This window comes from Petromyzon marinus, chromosome 6 (assembly GCF_048934315.1).
Source record: "Petromyzon marinus isolate PM22_M1 ecotype Great Lakes invasive population chromosome 6, UKy_Petmar_22M1.pri1.0, whole genome shotgun sequence".
In the NCBI taxonomy this organism is placed as follows: domain Eukaryota; kingdom Metazoa; phylum Chordata; class Hyperoartia; order Petromyzontiformes; family Petromyzontidae; genus Petromyzon; species Petromyzon marinus.
Window position 1 is genome coordinate 2,824,655 of NC_133672.1, and position 19,862 is coordinate 2,844,516.

At 47.4% G+C, this 19,862-nt stretch overlaps 1 protein-coding gene across 7 annotated transcripts in view; it reads right to left on the reverse strand.

Annotated features, from left to right (window-relative positions):
- Positions 1-19,862, reverse strand: part of LYST (lysosomal trafficking regulator) — a 146,699-nt gene that overhangs the window by 52,840 nt on the left and 73,997 nt on the right. For all 7 annotated transcript variants that reach the window (XM_032948367.2, XM_032948366.2, XM_032948369.2 and 4 more), the window contains 12 exons: positions 17,469-17,703; positions 14,818-15,969; positions 13,541-13,702; positions 12,466-12,640; positions 11,507-11,757; positions 10,544-10,610; positions 9,071-9,180; positions 7,911-8,400; positions 6,287-6,440; positions 5,579-5,752; positions 4,497-4,663; positions 556-746 (listed from right to left, as the gene is read on the reverse strand). In XM_032948367.2, the coding sequence (XP_032804258.2) occupies positions 556-746; positions 4,497-4,663; positions 5,579-5,752; positions 6,287-6,440; positions 7,911-8,400; positions 9,071-9,180; positions 10,544-10,610; positions 11,507-11,757; positions 12,466-12,640; positions 13,541-13,702; positions 14,818-15,969; positions 17,469-17,703 (3,328 nt within the window). The remainder of the gene's footprint in view (positions 1-555; positions 747-4,496; positions 4,664-5,578; positions 5,753-6,286; positions 6,441-7,910; positions 8,401-9,070; positions 9,181-10,543; positions 10,611-11,506; positions 11,758-12,465; positions 12,641-13,540; positions 13,703-14,817; positions 15,970-17,468; positions 17,704-19,862) is intronic.

The following is a 19,862-nucleotide window of genomic DNA, read 5'->3' on the forward strand; positions in this document are numbered from 1 at the left end:
ATGAGATAAATAATCAATTAGGAACACCCATGGAGCAGTAGTTATGCTCGTGGAAGACTTCATAGAAATGCTTTTGATAAATATAATCACAATTTAATGAGCATTATTATTCACACACTAGGGGGAACATTCACAGACACCCTGGTACCTGCTACAATTCAATGTTTGTTTGATTGCAGCGAGACCAAATCTCTAATTCTCAGAGCTTTAACACAGAAAAAAAAAAGAAACGAATTTAAATGTCACGGGGTTTTTTGTGGTCATTGGTTACCGAGCAGAGACCATCCACTCGCTACAGGTGGTTCAAACTTGGATTTGAAGCTGTCTCTTGAGCAGCGCTGTCTCTTGAGCAGCGCTGTCTCAGCCTGAGACCTCTGAGCAACGTGGACACCTGACAAACCCCCCCCCCCCATTTTTAAGCACCGGGGCTAATCCAGGGCACGAAACGTTTTTGACCACACGAGTTGCCGTATACACAGACGTGGGAAGCGGCAACCACAAGCCAGCGGCCCAACGCGTGCGGTTTTTTTTTCTTCTGCTATTTGAGAAACTAACCACAAGCGGGCTGACGTTGAACTCGGAGCTGCAGGCGAGCAGGTCCTTGAGATTGCCTCCCTCGAGCATGGCCAGGGTGACATACTTGCTGTAGACGGGAGCGGGCGAGCGCTGCTTGCACGGCAGGATGCTGCGCGTGTCCGGGCCGCACGCAAACAGGTGGAAGGCGAACTCCGGCGTGAGGATGGCATCTGGCATCGTCACGCACCGCACGAAACCACCCTTCGGCTATGAGTCATGGGAAACAACTGCTCTACGTGCCTCTGATTAGCACGGTTGGCTACGTACGGTGCGAAAGAAGTTCAACATACATGTAGCATCTGATATTAAAGGTGGAACATACACATCACGTAACTCCACCTACTATGTATGAGGGAAAAAAGTATTTGATCCCCTGCTGATTTTGTACGTTTGCCCACTGACTAATAAATCATCAGTCTATATTTTTAATGGTAGGTTTATTTGAACAGTGAGAGAGAATAACAACAAAATCCAGAAAAACGCATGTCAAAAATGTTATAAATTGATTTGCATTTTAATGAGGGAAATAAGTATTTGACCCCTCTGCAAAACATGACTTAGTACTTGGTGGCAAAACCCTTGTTGGCAATTACAGATGTCAGACGTTTCTTGTAGTTGGCCACCAGGTTTGCACACATCTCAGGAGGGATTTTGTCCCACTCCTCTTTGCAGATCTTCTCCAAGTCATTAAGGTTTCGAGGCTGACGTTTGACAACTCGAACCTTCAGCTCCCTCCACAGATTTTCTATGGGATTAAGGTCTGGAGACTGGCTAGGCCACTCCAGGACCTTAATGTGCTTCTTCTTTAGCCACTCCTTTGTTGCCTTGGCCGTGTGTCTTGGGTCATTGTCATGCTGGAATACCCATCCACGACCCATGTTCAATGCCCTGGCTGAGGGAAAGAGGTTCTCACCCAAGATTTGACGGTACATGGCCCCGTCCATCGTCCCTTTGATGCGGTGAAGTTGTCCTGTCCCCTTAGCAGAAAAACACCCCAAAAGCATAATGTTTCCACCTCCATGTTTGACGGTGTTCTTGGGGTCATAGTCAGCATTCCTCCTCCTCCAAACACGGCGAGTTGAGTTGATGCCAAAGAGCTCTATTTTGGTCTCATCTGACCACAACACTTTCACCCAGTTGTCCTATGAATCATTCAGATGTTCATTGGCAAACTTCAGACGGGCATGTATATGTGCTTTCTTGAGCAGGGGGACCTTGCGGGTGCTGCAGGATTTCAGTCCTTCACAGCGTAGTGTGCTACCAATTATTTTCTTGGTGACTATGGTCCCAGCTGCCTTGAGATCATTGACAAGATCCTCCCGTGTAGTTCTGGTCTGATTCCTCACCGTTATCATGATCATTGCAACTCCACGAGGTGAGATCTTGCATGGAGCCCCAGAGCGAGGGAGATTTACAGTTCTTTTGTGTTTCTTCCATTTGCGAATAATCGCACCAACTGTTGTCACCTTCTCACCAAGCTGATTGGCAATGGGCTTGTAGCCCATTCCAGCCTTGTGTAGGTCTACAATCTTGTCCCTGACATCCTTGGAGAGCTCTTTGGTCTTGGCCATGGTGGAGAGTTTGGAATCTGATTGATTGATTGCTTCTGTGGACAGGTGTCTTTTATACAGGTAACAAGCTGAGATTAGGAGCACTCCCTTTAAGAGTGTGCTCCTAATCTCAGCTCGTTACCTGTATAAAAGACACCTGGGAGCCAGAAATCTTTCTGATTGAGAGGGGGTCAAATACTTAATTCCCTCATTAAAATGCAAATCAATTTATAACATTTTGACATGCGTTTGTCTGGATTTTCTTGTCAATATTCTTTCTCTCACTGTTCAAATAAACCTACCATTAAAATTATAGACTGATCATTTCTTTGTCAGTCGGCAAACGTACAAAATCAGCAGGGGATCAAATACTTTTTTCCCCTCACTGTATGTATGTATAACTTCTTTCGCACTGTACATAGCCATCCATACCAATCCGAGGTGCTGGGGAAGGACAACAAACTCAACTCAAAAAGCAGTTCTAAAGAAATGAGTTTTAAATACATATTTAAAAGTGCATAGCTCGAGTGGCTTCCTAATATCGTAAAGGAAGAGCATTCCAGACGGCCGCAGGAAGCGCATCTGAAAGCGTGCGATGCAGTGACCATCTTTGTTAGATGGCCAACCAAATTCTGCTCCATGGATGTTGGAGTTGGCGTGATGGTTTTGTTCCTTGACGAGATCAGCAAGGTATTGTGGTTCATTTGTGGAAAGGATTTTGTGCATACCCAGGAAAGCCTCACCGAGTCTCATGACTTTTTTCAGGAGGGTTCTGCCACATTTTCGTAGTTGGGGGGCGATGCTTGCCATGCATATTCCAATTTGAGTAACAACTGAAGCAGTAACCAAAATAGGCAAATGCTTGCATTTGAAAATACACTGGACAAATTTGTAAAAAAACAAATATTCTGAATATAAAGTATGAGTGTGGGTGTTACTTGTGATCAACAGTGACTCATTAGTAATAGAGGAATGTTATTACTCCTTGATTGTCCCTTGAACCTTGGCTTTGACAATCAATAAACTAATTAAGCTTGCAGTGCTATGCCTTGCAACGTTACCATCCAGTTATTGTGAGCCAGTCAGTGTCTCCCCGGGATAGCTTTACGCGTACATACACATGGCACGTTCTTAATGTTCTCAATTTTGGCAGTTACAAATGCCGAATCGGCCATAAATTTAACACTCATTATGCACCTGTAAGCGATGGCAAAGAAATTAAGCCAAGTGTTTTAATTGAACATCGTCAATCTCAAGGATGCAGCACCACTAACAATTATTACGCGCATGGTCAAGAGAAAATTGTTCGAGCCCTGTCATAAAATATTATCTCCCATAATTACAGACCCGGGAGAACAATTATAACGTGTACATAAGGAATTTCACCACGGAGCTATTAAGATGGGATCTACAGCTCATGCGTTACATCGGCATGTACATTCGTATTGCTCAAGAGTTAACGTTTCATATTAATTCAAGGTTTTGTTGGCACGATTAATATTCCATCCATGCATGTTGTGCCGTTGTATGTGCGTTTTTGTATCAATGTTTACCGCATTGTAGGGGTGGTTACAATTCACAAACCTCCAAGGAATTCCACAAACTGTCGCAATTCATGATTGTGATGTTATGCAGGAATGTTTTTTTTTTTAAAGACAACAATGGTAGGGCCTCCCGTGGTTGCAGGAGTGACACACACTAGTACAACGGACGTATTGAACAACATTGATGAGTGGATATGCAATTACGTGTATGTATGGTGAGAACTATGAGGGGTGGATGAGTAACACAGCGATTCGAGCACTGCACGATGAACTGACAAAGTCAAGTTTGAATTCTTGGCCACGGCTAATTTCAGTGGCGAGTGATATCTGAACCAGTCCTCGGCACCAACCCACATGGATCAGTTTGGTGAAGTATGGAAAAACAACTGCATGATGGAAAAGCATGGGGAGGTTTTCATCCATAAGTGCATTGCCAAATGAATGTAAATTATTATAATTATTATCATGTCATTCAGAAACAATAGTAACCAATGAATTGATGCATCACTTCACAAATATTGTATTGCATTGCCTTTGTGACCCATGTCTTTGTTGAAAATTTTAATTTAAGTCTCACTTTGTTTTAAATGAATATATATCTATCGGTTCATCCACACAAGGCAACAAAGGTGCAGCACTGCAATTTCTTGCTCATGCCCCTGCTGATGAAAGGGCCTCCGCTGGAGAGAGCTTCAGAGTCCCCTCTAGAGTGTATTTGGCCACGCTGGCTAGACGTCTCGGAAGAGGTGGGAGTATCCACGCTTGATCCCACCACAACACGTGACCTGCGATCCACGAAGTGCCCATTCGCCTCGTGCAAACGTACCGTAAAACACCATGAGGTTTCCCAGGCTCCACGAGCCAAGAAGCCGCTCGGCCTCCTCCTGGCTGCCCACGCTGTGGCCCAGAAGGCAGTACAAGCGCTGAGCGTCAGCCGGGCTGGTGGGCTTCCGTGCGGGCGGAACCACAAAGTCCAAGGCCATCTCGGAAACCCTGGAATTATCCAAAAGGACACTTTTATTTTGTTCGTGTGTGCATGCGTGTAGCGTGTTAGGAAGCAGCAACCAAGTGGTTAGAGCACTGCGCAACGGACACATCTGGGGTCGAATATCTTAACAGGTCATGGGCCACCTGAGGTCGACTCAGCAATAAATGAGTACCTGGTACATTGTTTAAACATCAGCAATAGGGAGACAAAGGCGGCCATGTGCGGTGCTAGCCACACCGCCCTCTCGTGTGTCAGGCTGCCTCTTCATGGGTGCTCACTATCAACACTTGCCCTTAGACCCCGAAAAGGCTATATCGGGGATCTTTGCCTTTTGTTGAAATGTGTATGCAAAAAAAAAGAAAAAAAGCAATGCATACATTAAGCTAAAGCATGTGTCAAATACAAATGTCATACTGCATCAGCATGGCAGGTTTTTTATATGGACTACATAAACCACTTTGGTAGAGGACAGATGTCAACTTTCGTGTTAAAAGTTAGACGTTTGAGATGGAAATGATGTCAGGCAGACGCACGCTGAAGATGCCAGGAAATACATGGAAGGATAGGGTGAGCAACTTGAACGTTTGCAATAGAATGTGGCAGTAAAATTGTTATACGGGAGGTTGTGGATGTGTGGGACAAGTGTGCAGGATGGAAGCCAGGTCTCCAAGAGAGACACCGCAGTTGGCACTCACAGATCGGCGATAAAGGGGAAGGACTAACACCAGACGGTGGGATACTGCAAGAGCTGACATTAACGGTCCGGTGTAGACTTTACAACAACTCAAGAGATCTAGCGAGAAGAAGGACAATGCGATGCTCAGGTGCGGCGGCATCAGCAGCATTGGCGATGACGACATCTTTACCTTCAAAACTTTTAAAATGAGAATCTACGGAGACGGTGGATGAGGCGACGGTACCTGCACCCGTCGATCCAGACGGCCAGCCTGCCGTGGGCGTTCCTCTTCCCCTCCGGACGCTGCTGGTAGGACAGTGCCAAGTGCTGCCACTGGCCGAGCGCCAGCACGTCCTCCGCCGTCTCCGCCTGCGCCAGCAGGTCGACCTTCTTACCATCGCCTGCGTCGACCACCACCCTGGCAAGGCAAAAATGCGTGTCGGCACCGGGCACAGTTTACAAGTGCATGACACCACACCGTTAGGGCCATTACACATACGCGTTTCCAAAAATGTATTTACGTGTGTGCCTGCATACATATATTAAGTGGCTGGTAACTTAATAGTCGTTTGATTTCTGGCTAAGGATAACATTAATGGTGAGTGTGATATCTGAATGTGTCTTGCTGCCCCTGCCTTCACCCCTCCCCTCCTTCAGTCGACATTGACAAGTGTGGTGAAGTGGGCTCAAAGGAACCCTTGTGACCAATGCATAGAGAGTACTTCACTGGCAAAGCGCACAAATTTTATTGTACTGCGATGAATTTAAATTTCTAATGAGGGTTGTGACTTTGCTAACCGTGCTTTGGGGTTGTTTGCCAGCCGAATGGCCTTAAAAAAAATACCTTCTCACAGCTCAATGGCCTTTACTCGGTGGGAGACAAGAAACATTCTAAACTTCTTCTAAGGCATCCGAGCTCCAACATGTGCCAACGCCGCGGCGCGCTCGTTACCTGAACGTGAGCAGGCCGGCGTCTGGCTCGGCCCACACCTGCAGCATGAGCGAGCGCGAGCCGAAGGACAGCAGGTGCAGCAGGCCCTCGTCCACCATCCGGTCGCCCGCCTTGTGGGGGTTGGGGTAGTCAATGACCACCACCCGCTCTCCCTCTGTAGGGGACCACAAATCAAAACGTCCATTAGGCTTGGGGTGCACGGGGAGGTGCACCCCAAGTGCAGCTTTGGATGCGTCTCATAGCCGCCTTTACCAGTGGCACAGCCGAGCCACACCAGTGCGGACCCTCGTGGTGCGGGTGGGTTTTTTTCCACGAGGTATTTGCCGAGCAGAGCTGGAAACAAATCGTGAAAGCTGATGCAAAAAGAACATGTGAATCTGGCTCCGGGTCAAGTCGGGGTTAATCGATTTCGTTCTAAGTTGCATCAGTCAGTACAATGGGTTAGCAGCACAGTTCGGCTTCTGCAGTGGAAAAACAACCTGGCGCCATCGGCATGCGTTTTGGGGTGCGTTACTTTTCCGAGCGCCTCATAATTCGAGTACGATAAATAAATACTCCGTTCTGTTTCCTGCCTGCATGCACTTTTCTGCCCAATGAGCCTCTCATCACTTATAAAAAGTGTTATAATTAGCGACTAAGGCCTGCAGGCCAGACACAGCCTGTGGGCCGCATACGGTCTTGCCACATACGGCCTGCAGCCTGTGAGCACCTTCGCTGCCGGTGCTAATCAGGCACTCGATGAGAATATCTTTGACCTGGCAAGACCGTTTAAACGCTTGTTCGTTCTTAGTCACCGGTTATATTTCAAGCACTTCTGAGCACACACATCAATGTTTTAGAATCTATGAATGTGTGTGGCGTTCCAAAGGTATTTGGAAACCCTATTCTGCTCACGGTTAGGAAAAGTGTTACATGCCCATGGGTTAGTGGATCAAATGAGAATGTAGACAGTGCAGTGTGCAAGGTTCCTCCTGATCCAGTTGTCACCCAGGAGTAAATAAACGAACAAGCAAATACACGGCTACATTGTACTCTGTTCCCAACGTCTATTGACTTGTAATAAAAAAAATAAAAGGAAAAGCAACACCATTAGATGTAATCCAATACGAATGATTGCACAACGTTTCTTAATCTGCCCTATTGTACCCTTTTGCCAATATCAAGATATGAAATGATAAATACAGTAGGTGTTAAGACGTTCAAACTCCAAACAGACACCCATAACAAGTCATAAAGTCTGCATTCACCAGACATACTTGTGGTAAGAAATGCAAAGAAATATGCTTTGATAATGCATGGTTGGCTCTCACTAAAATGTAAAAATATATGATATGTGACTATTTTAATCAACGCAATACAATTCTTAATGTTTCATTTAAATACATAAAATATCCCTTAAAATAACACAAAAAGATATGCAAATTAACGTTTCCTGATATTCCACAAGAGATAAAATATATAAATAACGAATTCAAAAGGTCTGCATTGCAAGAGGCTGCTCAAAAGCTAATCAAATGTTCTGCAAAAATGCATAAATTCTAAGACCCTTAATTGGTACGAATAACGACAGAATCCGTAGACTCTTCACAAAAAGAAAAAATGAACAAGTAATCAAACAAAATACCAGGGCTGTCGATGCTGCTGTCACGGAACACGAGGAGACGGTTCTTCTTGGACCTGCGGACACGTTCGCCGGCCCCTCCAGCCGCGGCGGCGCCGCTGTCCTCTCCTCCAGGGCCCCAGCCGACCCTGAGCCACAGGGAGGCGCTGAACCCCGCGGGGCGGCCCGTGTGCTGCTGACCCCACGCCTGGTGCTCTGCCGGCAGCGCCAGCCGGACGGAGGAGACGACCCAGGGCGATGCCGGGCCGCGGGGGGCGGCGCCGCCACCACCGTCTTCCTTGCGGGACGGGTCGGGCCGCGTGCACCGCAGGAACTCCTGGAAGGCCCTCTGCACGGGGCTGGCGGCCCGGGCCTTCACGCCGGCCGTGGCCACGCGGGCCATGGCGTGGAGCGCGGCGCCGCCGCCCTGTGCCGTCGGGAAGCTGAGGAAGTGCGACGGCACCGCCTGCGTGTTCGCCTGCACCACCTGCGACAACCCGCTGAGCAGCAGCTCCTGAATACAGAGACGATATACAGCATCATCGTTATACATTACCCGTACAGGGCGGCCTTTAAATGAATAAGGTGAGGGTACAAGGTGCAGCCCTGCAATTGCCTGCTCATCCCACTGCTGGCCAAAAAAAAACCACTAGAGAGAGCTTTAGAGAGCCCCTCCAGAAGATATTTTGGCCTAATCTACACAGACTTGTTCTTTTGAAATAGGTGGGAGTACCCACACTTTACCCCACTACATACTAGCTGTTGACGGATGAACCATCGCGTTCTATAACTGGGATGTTAGGTGACATGCATTGATGAGTATTCTTGCACGCGGGAGGGAAATAGATGTAGATAAATCCCACAAATATCAGGAAATCACATTAAAAAAACATAGTCACCAACCTACTTTCTGTACTACTTCACAACACAAGCCATGTAATAGTCTTGCAGATGTATTGCATCATGCACAACATACACATATATATATATATGATCTCTATATGCCGTTTCAAACAGCTGGATTACACAGGCCCGAACCGACAACGCCCAGTGCTAGCGTAAACACGTCTTTATTATCATTAAGCCGTTCACACTTTTTTTGCACGTTATGAGTTAACCATGGCGACTGCTCGTGGGGCGAGTGTGCTGGGAGAATGGGAGGCTGCGCGGCGTGGCTGCAGCACCGTGGGTGGGCGTTGCTCCGAGAAGAGGCGCAGCAGCAGGGTGAGCTCCTCGGAGGACATGTGGCTCGTCGTCATGGCCACCAACAGGTCCACCAGCGCCGTCTGACACTCTGGGCAGTTGTGGACGAGACCAGACCAGGCACGGGATGTGTTGGCCAGAACGACATACCACGCAGTCTTGATTTGAAGCTTTCGTGACTGCAGGAATCCATACTCTTTGGTTCTTTCGGTAAAGTCACGTAGGTAGAAAATAAAATAAATCACAAGCATCCATCATCAGGTGCAACACAAGCATCCATCATCAGGTGCTTTCCCACCTGATGATGGACGCTTGTGTTGCGCCGAAACGTCGTGATTTATTTTATTTTATACCTACGTGACTTTACCGAAAGAACCAAAGAGTATACCACGCAGTCTCGCTCGGCCGTGTTGATTCTCCGACACAAAACGCGGTGCATTATTAATTTACTGTCTCAGCACTGCACGGGGTTGTCCATATTTTCCGGTTTGGACCGATAATTTTTATTTTTAGATAAAGTTTAGCAGGAGGACGTGTTTGAACATTCTGCGCTCAAATCCTTTTTTCTATCTCTTTGTGCACAGCCTCTCAAAATGCAATGCTCACTTCCAAAGTAATTTTTGTCTGAGAATTGTGCAATGCCGGGCTTTCCGTTGGAAGGGTTTTCCCCCATTCCAAACAACTCTCGTCACTCACGCCCGAACCCCTTCCCCCGGGGATAATATTCAATTTGCAAAGGGCACTTATATAAAATAGATTTACCGTTGCGAATTACCCATGCTGTATTTCTGTATATAAACAAGCACAGGCGCCCAATATAGCATAAAGTTACATAACTACTCTGTGACGCAGTCCAAACGAATTTTTAATATTTGAAAAAAAATGTGTACAATACATATTCTAGATTTGAAGCTTTCGTGACTGCAAGGATCCATACTCTTTGGTTCTATTCGGTAAAGTCACGTAGGTAAAAAATAAAACAAAAATCACGACGTTTCGGCCACGACACAAGTGGCCTTCATCAGGTGAAGGGGACCGTACTGTCACGAGGACAGCGTTGGAGTGAAGACAGTCCAGCCCAGGTCGCGTCCTTTTAATGCTATGACCGTAAAGCTTGAGGGTCATTTGATGCTAATTCCTTTGTCAAAGCGTTTTGTTTCCTCCCACACAGCTTAAAAGGACGCGACCTGGGATGGACTGTCTTTACTCCAACGCTGTCCTCGTGACAGTACGGTCCCCTTCACCTGATGAAGGCCACTTGTGTTGTGGCCGAAACGTGGTGATTTTTGTTGTTTTATTTTTTACCTACGTGACTTTACCGAATAGAACCAAAGAGTATGTACAATACATAGTTTTTTTCCCGACGAATGCACAATCACACCATTGCTATCCCTTCATGCCGAACAATCGTGTTGTTATGAAGCGAAATGTTTTCTGCCATCCTTTGTTCAGACCTCTCATAGCCGGATCTGCTTGGCCAAGCAATGCTGTGAATCCTATCAGAAGAGTCTTGACCACTCCCTGCAAAACATTTCCACAAATAACAACAGCAACCTAATTAAAGCTTTTCCCAGGCAATGACTACAATGCTCACGCGCAAAGTACCAATCCTTAGCATTCCAATACATGGTCATTAAATCCCAGCAACAATAACAACTTGATTCTAATATTGGCTTGCATTCTAAATTCAGTTTCACAACGAAAGTAAACCAGACAGAATTAAAGCTTTCGTGACTGCAGGAAGTCATTCTTTGGGTCTTTCGGTAAAGTCACGTAGATAGGTTAACAGAAAATAACAAAAAACTATGACGTTCCGATCGCAACACAAACGGTCGTCATCATGTGTTGTGGTCGAAACGTCATGAGAATTTTTATTGTTTTATATATATTTTATTATTTTATTGTTTCCCTTCAACGTGACTTTACCGAAAGAGCTAAGAATATGAATAACGTTGTTTTTTTAATTTTCTTTGAACCTATCTACGTGACTTTAACCAAAAGACCCAAAGAATATAAACCGTACCGCATAAACGTGTTCAAGATATGCACTCTCATGTCACTCTCCTCTCTTCGTGAACTCTCCATGACAGCAACCAACCCTAGGCTTTTTCTGTCGAAGGCCTCAGCAAACCCGCACTCGGGTGGGAGGTCGGTCTTCTCCCATCGTTGCCCCAGAATGCCCATGTTCCACTGTTCTATATAGCATCTCGAGATGCAGTTGCATTTAGACGGAATATAGACAACAAATCGTGTAATCGTATTATATTGCTCATTTGCGAGCAAGTGACCGGAGTGAATCGGAGAACGATGGAACGTTAATCGACCCCGATTAGCTTTCCATTTAATTCTAAAACAACAAGAAAAAGTGCAGCGAGTTGGGAACTGGGTGCTCCGGATCCCAGGTGTGACGGACGGACCTGCTGGTAAAGCGCGGCGCGGTTCTGCTCTCCGCCACGGGCAATCTCCAGCAGGGTGCGGAACACGCGGGTGGCGACAGGGAGCTCGAGAGGAACAGCCGCGAGCAGCTTCAGCACCAGCACGCACAGCTCCGGGTAGGCCAGCTGGCCCGGCAGGGGCTGAGGGCTGGCACAGGCCGCTGGCCCTCCATCCATGCCCAAAGGAAAGGCCGGTCCCGGGGCCAAACGAGGGGCCGACTCGTCCTTGCTGCCTGCCCGTCACAGGCAGCCGGAATCGTGTAGGCAAATACGAGCGAACGTTGTTGCAATAGAGTTCGAAAACGAATTGTGAACAGCCACTCACACTCTGCCTTGTCTACGATTGTTTTCGAAAAGCCTCCAACCCTAAGCGATTGCTTACATGATCAATAAATTCCAATTGACACCACAACGCAGCTCGTTGTGTGCATTTACAAAAATTAGTTTGGGACTCATGCAATTTAAAGGTTATGGGCAATGTCACGACGGTGGCTGCTCATTCAGTTTGAAACAAATCTGTGTCTCCCAAGACAATTCGGTGGAGTAAATGCAGCTCAGAATGAGCAGGCGTTATTGCTTTGGGGCATGTAATGCTGCATCGATTCTATAAATAAACTATGAACTAATTTTATTTTACCAGGTAAGGCCCACTGAGTTATATAGCTCTTTTTCAGTAACTACCTGGCTGCAAATGATCGATCAACGAAGTGGCTTATGTGGAAATGTATAGCAGACAAATACTCTAAGCACATGTTTTTAAATGTGGAGGGAAAAATCGGAGGGCCCGGTTAATAATCCATGCGACCACAGGGAGAACATGCAAACTTCAAATATACAGGCGTCAGGGTCAGGATCTTACCCACGACCTCCTGCATACCAGCCGAGGCTGATAAAATCTCGCCTCTGATATATACATACACACGCATCGAATCATTGCTTACCTTCCTCTGTGTTGTCATCCGGGTTACTCTCACTGTCCGCTTCATAGCCGCCCTCCTCTCCGCTGCAGCCGCCCCCCGGCGAGTGCTCCGGCTGCATGCCCTTGACCTCCTCGGGGTCGTCAAACGGGTCGGCGCTCCACTCGCCATCGAGGGGGAACAGCTCCTCGTCCGCGCGCTGCTCGGCGGGAAACCACGCGGCGCGGGGGTCAGACACGCACTCCGGCGCACGGTGAAATCATGACTGTTGCATCAATGTCGGCCGCGATCAAACCCTAGCCGTCGCCATCTCCTATGGTTCTGCGATCTAACGATACATGGCACAAGCCGATTTGATCGCTCAATCCGCTTGGTGGATGTCCTCTTAGATGCGTTTCATCTTTTGGATAACGCTTTCCTTGGTCATCGGCCGTAATCCCTGCTAGTGATGTGTTCTTCCCAAGCCAAATGACTGTTTCTAACTAGAGTTTTGTTCTAAATGTAATTCCAAACTTGCATCTCACCATGCTTTCATGCGCACTCCAGTTTTCGTTGCATTTTATTCGTAAATGTCCACGATTCCAGTCCATATGCGAGACGGTAGCGCGCATCGATTTGAACAAAACAACCTGACCATCACTCTTTGGCAGGTATTGCGACGGGTACTGCAAGATTCGACCGTGTCCGTCCAGTGCTCGCCAAGCTGCATTGGCTTCTGGTTGCCGAACGTTAGAAGGTCGCACTCGTTACACACAAAGTGCCTGCGACAAATGAACCACAATACTTTGCCGATCTCGTCAAGCAGCATAAACTATCACGCGAACTCCGGTAATCCTCACAGCGGCTTTTGGTTGGCCATCGAACAAAGATGGCCACTACATCGAGCGCTTTCAGATGCGCTTCTGCGGCTGTCTGGAATGCTCTTCCTTCCAATATTAGAAAGCCAGTGCAGCGATGCATCTTTAGAACTGCTTTTTGTGTCTAGTTTGTTGTCTTTCCCCCACACCTCAGATTAGCACAGTCGGCCACGTACCGTGTGAAAGAAGTTCAACATGCATACGTACGTACAATGCCAATCGACTAGAGCTAGACTGCCCACCTTTTTGTCATCGAAATCGAGCAGGACGTCATCCGGAGGGCCTCCCGTGAGGGCCACACGGAGCAGGGCCTCGCACAGTGGCCGCGCCAGCTCCGTGGCCAGCAGCCCACTCTCCGCCAGCAGGCCCCACAGCTCCTTGAGGAGATCCTTCGTCGAAAAGCCCTGCCGAGAGCCCAGAGCAAGCAACGGCCGTCACACTCGGTAAAAAAACAAAAAAAATTCAAGAGCCGCGATGCACTGTGTGATGAATACAAGACGGTGGTTCCTTAATAAATAACGTCAGGGAGCGGTTCTCAAAGAGCCACCGCATGCGGATCCGGAGCCCCTGGACGTGCTGGTCGGTGCAGGGTGCCCCCCAAACCGGTTCAGACATCGCTCATAGCCGATGTTCGTCACACCCAGGAATCAAACAGAGGTCACCGGGCTCATAGCGCAGGGCACTAACCACTGCGTCACTGCTCCCCAAAGCATGTATAAAATAAAAAAAGAAACATTTTGAATACTAGATTTCAGAAATGTTCTAAAAGTGACACAAATATTTTTTTTTCTTATTATAAAAATCTAAATAAAAACAGAAAACGTGTTAGGTTAAGATTACACGTGCATCTTTTCCTTGAATTTAAACCTCGTTTCGATTTAAAGCTTTCGTGACTGCAAGGATTCATCTTCTTTGGTTCTTTCGGTAAAGTCACGTAGAATGAGAATAAAATAATAAAATAACACAATAAAATTCTCACGACGTTTCGGCCACAACGCAAGCGGCCGTCTTCAGGTGAAAGGTACAGACCTGTTGGGACGACAGAGCTTCAATGAGCCATTGAGCCATTGAAGCTCTGTCGTCCCGACAGGTTTGTACCTTTCACCTGAAGACGGCCGCTTGCGTTGTGGCCGAAACGTCGTGAGAATTTTATTGTGTTATTTTATTCTCATTCTACGTGACTTTACCGAAAAAACCAAAGAATTTTGATTTAAAGCTTTCGTGACTGCAGTAATTCATATTCTTAGTTTTTCGGTAAAGTCACGTTGAAGAGAAACAACAAAATAATAAAATATATATAAAACAATAAAAAAATTCTCACGACGTTTCGACCATAACTCAAACGGTCGTCTTCAGGTGTGTTGGTTCGCATAAATTTATTTTTAAACGGCGCATTTATTTTTTATTGTTTTATATATATTTTATTATTTTGTTGTTTCTCTTCAACGTGACTTTACCGAAAAAACTAAGAATATAAAAACCAAAGAAGTTAAACCTCGTTGTTCATTCCAGCACGCACCTGCCCAGGAAGGTCATTGTCCCTCTGTTGGCCGCCCGTGAGCGTGCAGCCATGTAGGCAGACAGCCAGCAGGGCTTCCAGAAGCCTGATCTTCACCAGCTCGGGCCTATCCGGCCTATCCGTCCTCTCCGTTTCGCACGCACACCAGCGTCCTTCCTCGTTGTTGCTCGTCGCTTCCCGTTTTACATCCGGCGCCACGTGCCCGTCGGCCGCTCTGGCCGCGTGCCCGTCCAGCCTCTGTCCCACGCTCTCGGATTTACTCGTGCCGATGCTGGAGCTCCGACACGATGCGGGCCACCCATCGCCCGCTTCCGACGTCGGAGTCACCTCCGCGTCTGGGGCATCCGCGTCGTCGCCATCGTCGTCGGGAGGCCGCTGCGAGCTCCCGTCGCAGCCCTCCGCGTCCAGGGTCTGCTCGCCATCGGCGGGCTCTTGCTGGGTGATGGTCTCACTCGATTCTGAGAGCGCGGCGGCAGCGACGTGTACCTCTGTCGTCAGCTGCTCAGTGCTGGAGAAGTCCGACGACGTGTTGGATTGCGTTCGCGGGAGGGCGGCTGAAGCCCCGGCGTCGTTGTCTTCGGCTGCGGGGGCGGCCTTGGGCCTCCGTCCCGCCAGCCCGTCATGCCGGGGAGCACCGGGGGAGGGCGAGAGGTCTTTGATGATGATCGCCGCGAGCCGGCGGCATACCTGCAGGGCCCCGCTGCGGGCCAGGCGGCCTCGAAAAGCCAGGCTGGCCTGGCACAAGCGTCGGCACGACGCCCAAACGTCCGCCGCCAAGCGCACCTCGCCGTCGGAGGTCGGCAGCGCGGCGCAATCGGGCGAGAGTCGGGGCAGGGACGAGGCTCCGTAGCGCTCGCCCACGCAGACGCACGGCGTGCTGTCGTAGCCCGAGGTGTCCTCCGAGTCCCGGTCGGTGGAGTCCTCCCCGCCCTCGTCCCTCGTCACGCTCAGCAGAGTCACGCACAGGAAAAGGTCTGCGGCTCGCTGCTGATGATGATGCTGATTGTGGTGGTGCTGATGGTGGTGGTGATTGTTGTGATGGAACTCGGGGCTGCCGTCTCCGTGACTCTTTTTTCGTCTCATCGGGGTGACGTGGCCATCCCGCAGGCCGGCGCAGAGTCGGCTCAGCCTCCTGCGCGAGCCCGCCCCGGCCTGGACAAAGATAAAGGTCCCCCGTATAGCCTTAACAGACTGTAGGGACAAGTGCTGTTAGCGAGCACCTATGACGGCCGGCACGGTACACGAGGGGGTGGGTGGCCAGCACCACGCCCGACACAGCCGCGGTCAGACGCAGCATGTGAGCGCACCCACTTTGCAACCATGAGCTTTTACCATCGTCGTCGTCATTATTTTATGATTTTAATGTGCCTGACATGTCATTGCATCTCAAAGTGCGTACAAAATTGTCTATCATGTGAAGCAAAATTCCCACACATCCGTGAACATAAAAACTACCAATTAATGTTGCAATGAAACAAATTATAGCAATATAACAAAATAAACAATTAGTATCTGTCTGTTTCCACGTAGAATGCATGCGAGTAGCTAGTCTAGCTCTTCATTGATCCAATTCCGTGGACACATTAATATCATCAGATTTGACTGTTTCTCTACAACTATCGCAAAAAAAAATTATCCCGTCATCATCTGTACAATGTTGTATGTTTATGCCGGATTTTTGCATGATGGTCAAATGTTTCTAGCAAATCAAGGACTTTATTTACTGTAGGACTCAAGATCCCAATTGTTGAGATGCAAGACACACGTGACAGGGAATGGCCTGCGGAAGAGTTTCTTCACAGGACTTCTGGAAAATCCTTCCAGTGGCTTTTTTTTCCCTTTAAACAGTAGGGGTCGCATCTTAGCATGTATTCTGCAAAGGGCTTGTCGCATGACAGTCAAACTGCTATTTTAAATTCTGACGTTTAAACCACTATTTTAATTCTCAGAATTATGAATAACAGTTTGACTGGCACAACTGTCATGTGACCACTATTTTTAAATTTCAGAATGTGGCCAAAACAAGTAGAACATAGCATTTAATACAATGTTTTTTTTTTGTGTCACTGGTGACCCAGCTGAGCCCATCACGACATTTCAGAATCCGGTTTAATCACATGGGTGGTTGCCCAGATTAGAATCCAAGATATCACTGACACCAGCTCTAGTACTGTGACCTCTGGGCTACCTGGCTATCTCCATTCACGAGGCTTATTATCATTTACCCTCTCTACACGTGTGGCGAATTCACACAATTCATTTAGGTTCACAATTCAATGAACCAATTCCTTTATTGGCTCGTTCCTATTGTCTCGTTTGTATTGTATGTCGCGTTTGTATTGTATGTCGTGTTTGTATTGTATGTCGCGTTTGTACTGTTTGTCTCCTTCGAGCAATTCGTGTAGAGGGAATATTTTTTCAGATCATTTGCATCTAGTAAAAAACAAAATAAATGTTTATACACTCGATTCGACGCATGTATCACGGAGCATAGGAATACATTTTAATTGCTAAATCGATTACTTGTCATATTAATCAAGAACTGAGCCAAGATAGGTATCACCGCACCATTATAATTATTTTGTTTGTTTCAACTCCAAGCTTGTTAGGGATCGTTTCTTATTGAAACGACACGTTACGTCGCCGCGTACCTCGCCGGACTGCGGGGAGTCGGGAGCCAAGTGAGCGGAGTTGGCGGCGTCTCGCTGCAAGGCCTCACTCCTCTGCACGGGCTCGGGCCCCTCGGCCTCCTCGGGGCCCTGGCCCTCCAGGGCCAGAATGAGAGTGTGGAAGACGGCAAGGGCGGCCGGCCTGACCTCCTCCAGGAAGAGCAGCTCCGTGACCTGGGAGAGGCCATCGCTGACAAGAAACAGCTCCAGCAGCGACCTGCGCACAAGGGGATCACCCCCCGCCCCACCATTTCAACTGCCGGGTTTATGGAAGCTGTGAGTCATTTGAAAAACAGCCTAATGCTTTGACAGATTCTTCCAAAACATACACTTTTAATCCACTGAGGAAATGGGTTCGAGACTGGGGTGTGGCTCTCAAATACAGTTTGGTCTCAATACTGAGAAGACCGATGCCAACCTAAAGTGAATGTACAAATGTTTTTTAAATCACATACAGTGAGGGAAAAAAGTATTTGATCCCCTGCTGATTTTGTACGTTTGCCCACTGACAAAGAAATGATCAGTCTATAATTTTAATAGTAGGTTTATTTGAACAATGAGAGACAGAATAACAACAACAAAATCCAGAAAAACGCATGTAAAAAATGTTATAAATTGATTTGCATTTTAAGGAGGGAAATAAGTATTTGGCCCCTCTGCAAAACATGACATAGTACTTGGTGGCAAAACCCTTGTTGGCAATCACAGAGGTCAGACGTTTCTTGTAGTTGGCCACCAGGTTTGCATACATCTCAGGAGGGATTTTGTCCCACTACTCTTTGCAGATCTTCTCCAAGTCATTAAGGTTTCGAGGCTGACGTTTGGCAACTCGAACCTTCACCTCCCTCCACAGATTTTCTATGGGATTAAGGTCTGGAGACTGGCTAGGTCACTCCAGGACCTTAATGTGCTCCTTCTTGAGCCACTCCTTTGTTGCCTTGGCCGTGTGTGTTTGGGTCATTGTCATGCTGGAATACCCATCCACGACCCTTTTTCAATGCCCTGGCTGAGGGAAGGAGGTTCACACCCAAGATTTGATGGCACATGGCCCCGTCCATCGTCCCTTTGATGCGGTGAAGTTGTCCTGTCCCCTTAGCAGAAAAACACCCCCAAAGCATAATGTTTCCACCTCCATGTTTGACGGTGGGGATAGTGTTCTTGGGGTCATAGTCAGCATTCCTCCTCCTCCAAACACGGCGAGTTGAGTTGATGCCAAAGAGCTCCATTTTGGTCTCATCTGACCATAACACTTTCACCCAGTTGTCCTCTGAATCATTAAGATGTTCATTGGCAAACTTCCAATGGGCATGTATATGTGCATTCTTGAGCAGGGGAACCTTGCGGGCGCTGCAGGATTTCAGTCCTTCACGGCGTAGTGTGTTACCAATTGTTTTCTTGGTGACTATGGTGCCAGCAGCCTTGAGATCATTGACAAGATTCTCCCGTGTAGTTCTGGGCTGATTCCTCACCGTTCTCATGATCATTGCAACTCCACGAGGTGAGATCTTGCATGGAGCCCCAGGCCGAGGGAGACTGACAGTTCTTTTGTGTTTCTTCCATTTGCGAATAATCGCACCAACTGTTGTCACCTTCTCACCAAGCTGCTTGGCAATGGTCTTGTAGCCCATTCCAGCCTTGTGTAGGTCTACAATCGTATCCCTGACATCCTTGGAGAGCTCTTTGGTCTTGGCCATGGTGGAGAGTTTGGAATCTGATTGATTGATTGCTTCTGTGGACAGGTGTCTTTTATACAGGTAACAAGCTGAGATTCGGAGCACTCCCTTTAAGAGTGTGCTCCTAATCTCAGCTCGTTACCTGTATAAAAGACACCTGGGAGCCAGAAATCTTTCTGATTTAGAGGTGGTCAAATACTTATTTCCCTCATTAAAATGCAAATCAATTTATAACATTTGTGACATGCGTTTGTCTGGATTTTGTTGTTATTCTGTCTCTCACTGTTCAAATAAACCTACCATTAAAATTATAGACTGATCATTTCTTTGTCAGTGGGCAAACGTACAAAATCAGCATGGGATCAATAACTTTTTTCCCTCACTGTATATATAAAAAAAATAATTGGTATGTGTGTTTTGCTTTTGGAGATCACAAAAAATATGCATACTATCGTATGAAACAGAAAGGGTATAATGTGACCTCATTCACCAACAGAAAAGCAAAAGCATTTATTTTTAATCGTAACCATGTGATTTGTCAGCTCTTCATGCCTCTGTGTTACGGGGGTCCTTGGCGAGCTTAGCCTCGACAATGGCTCGAGAGGACTTTGTACATTTTCAAGTCACTTCGTGTTAAAGTTCTTACCCGGAGCAGTCCGTGAAATGTTGAATAATAGCCACATCGTGATCACGCTAACATGTT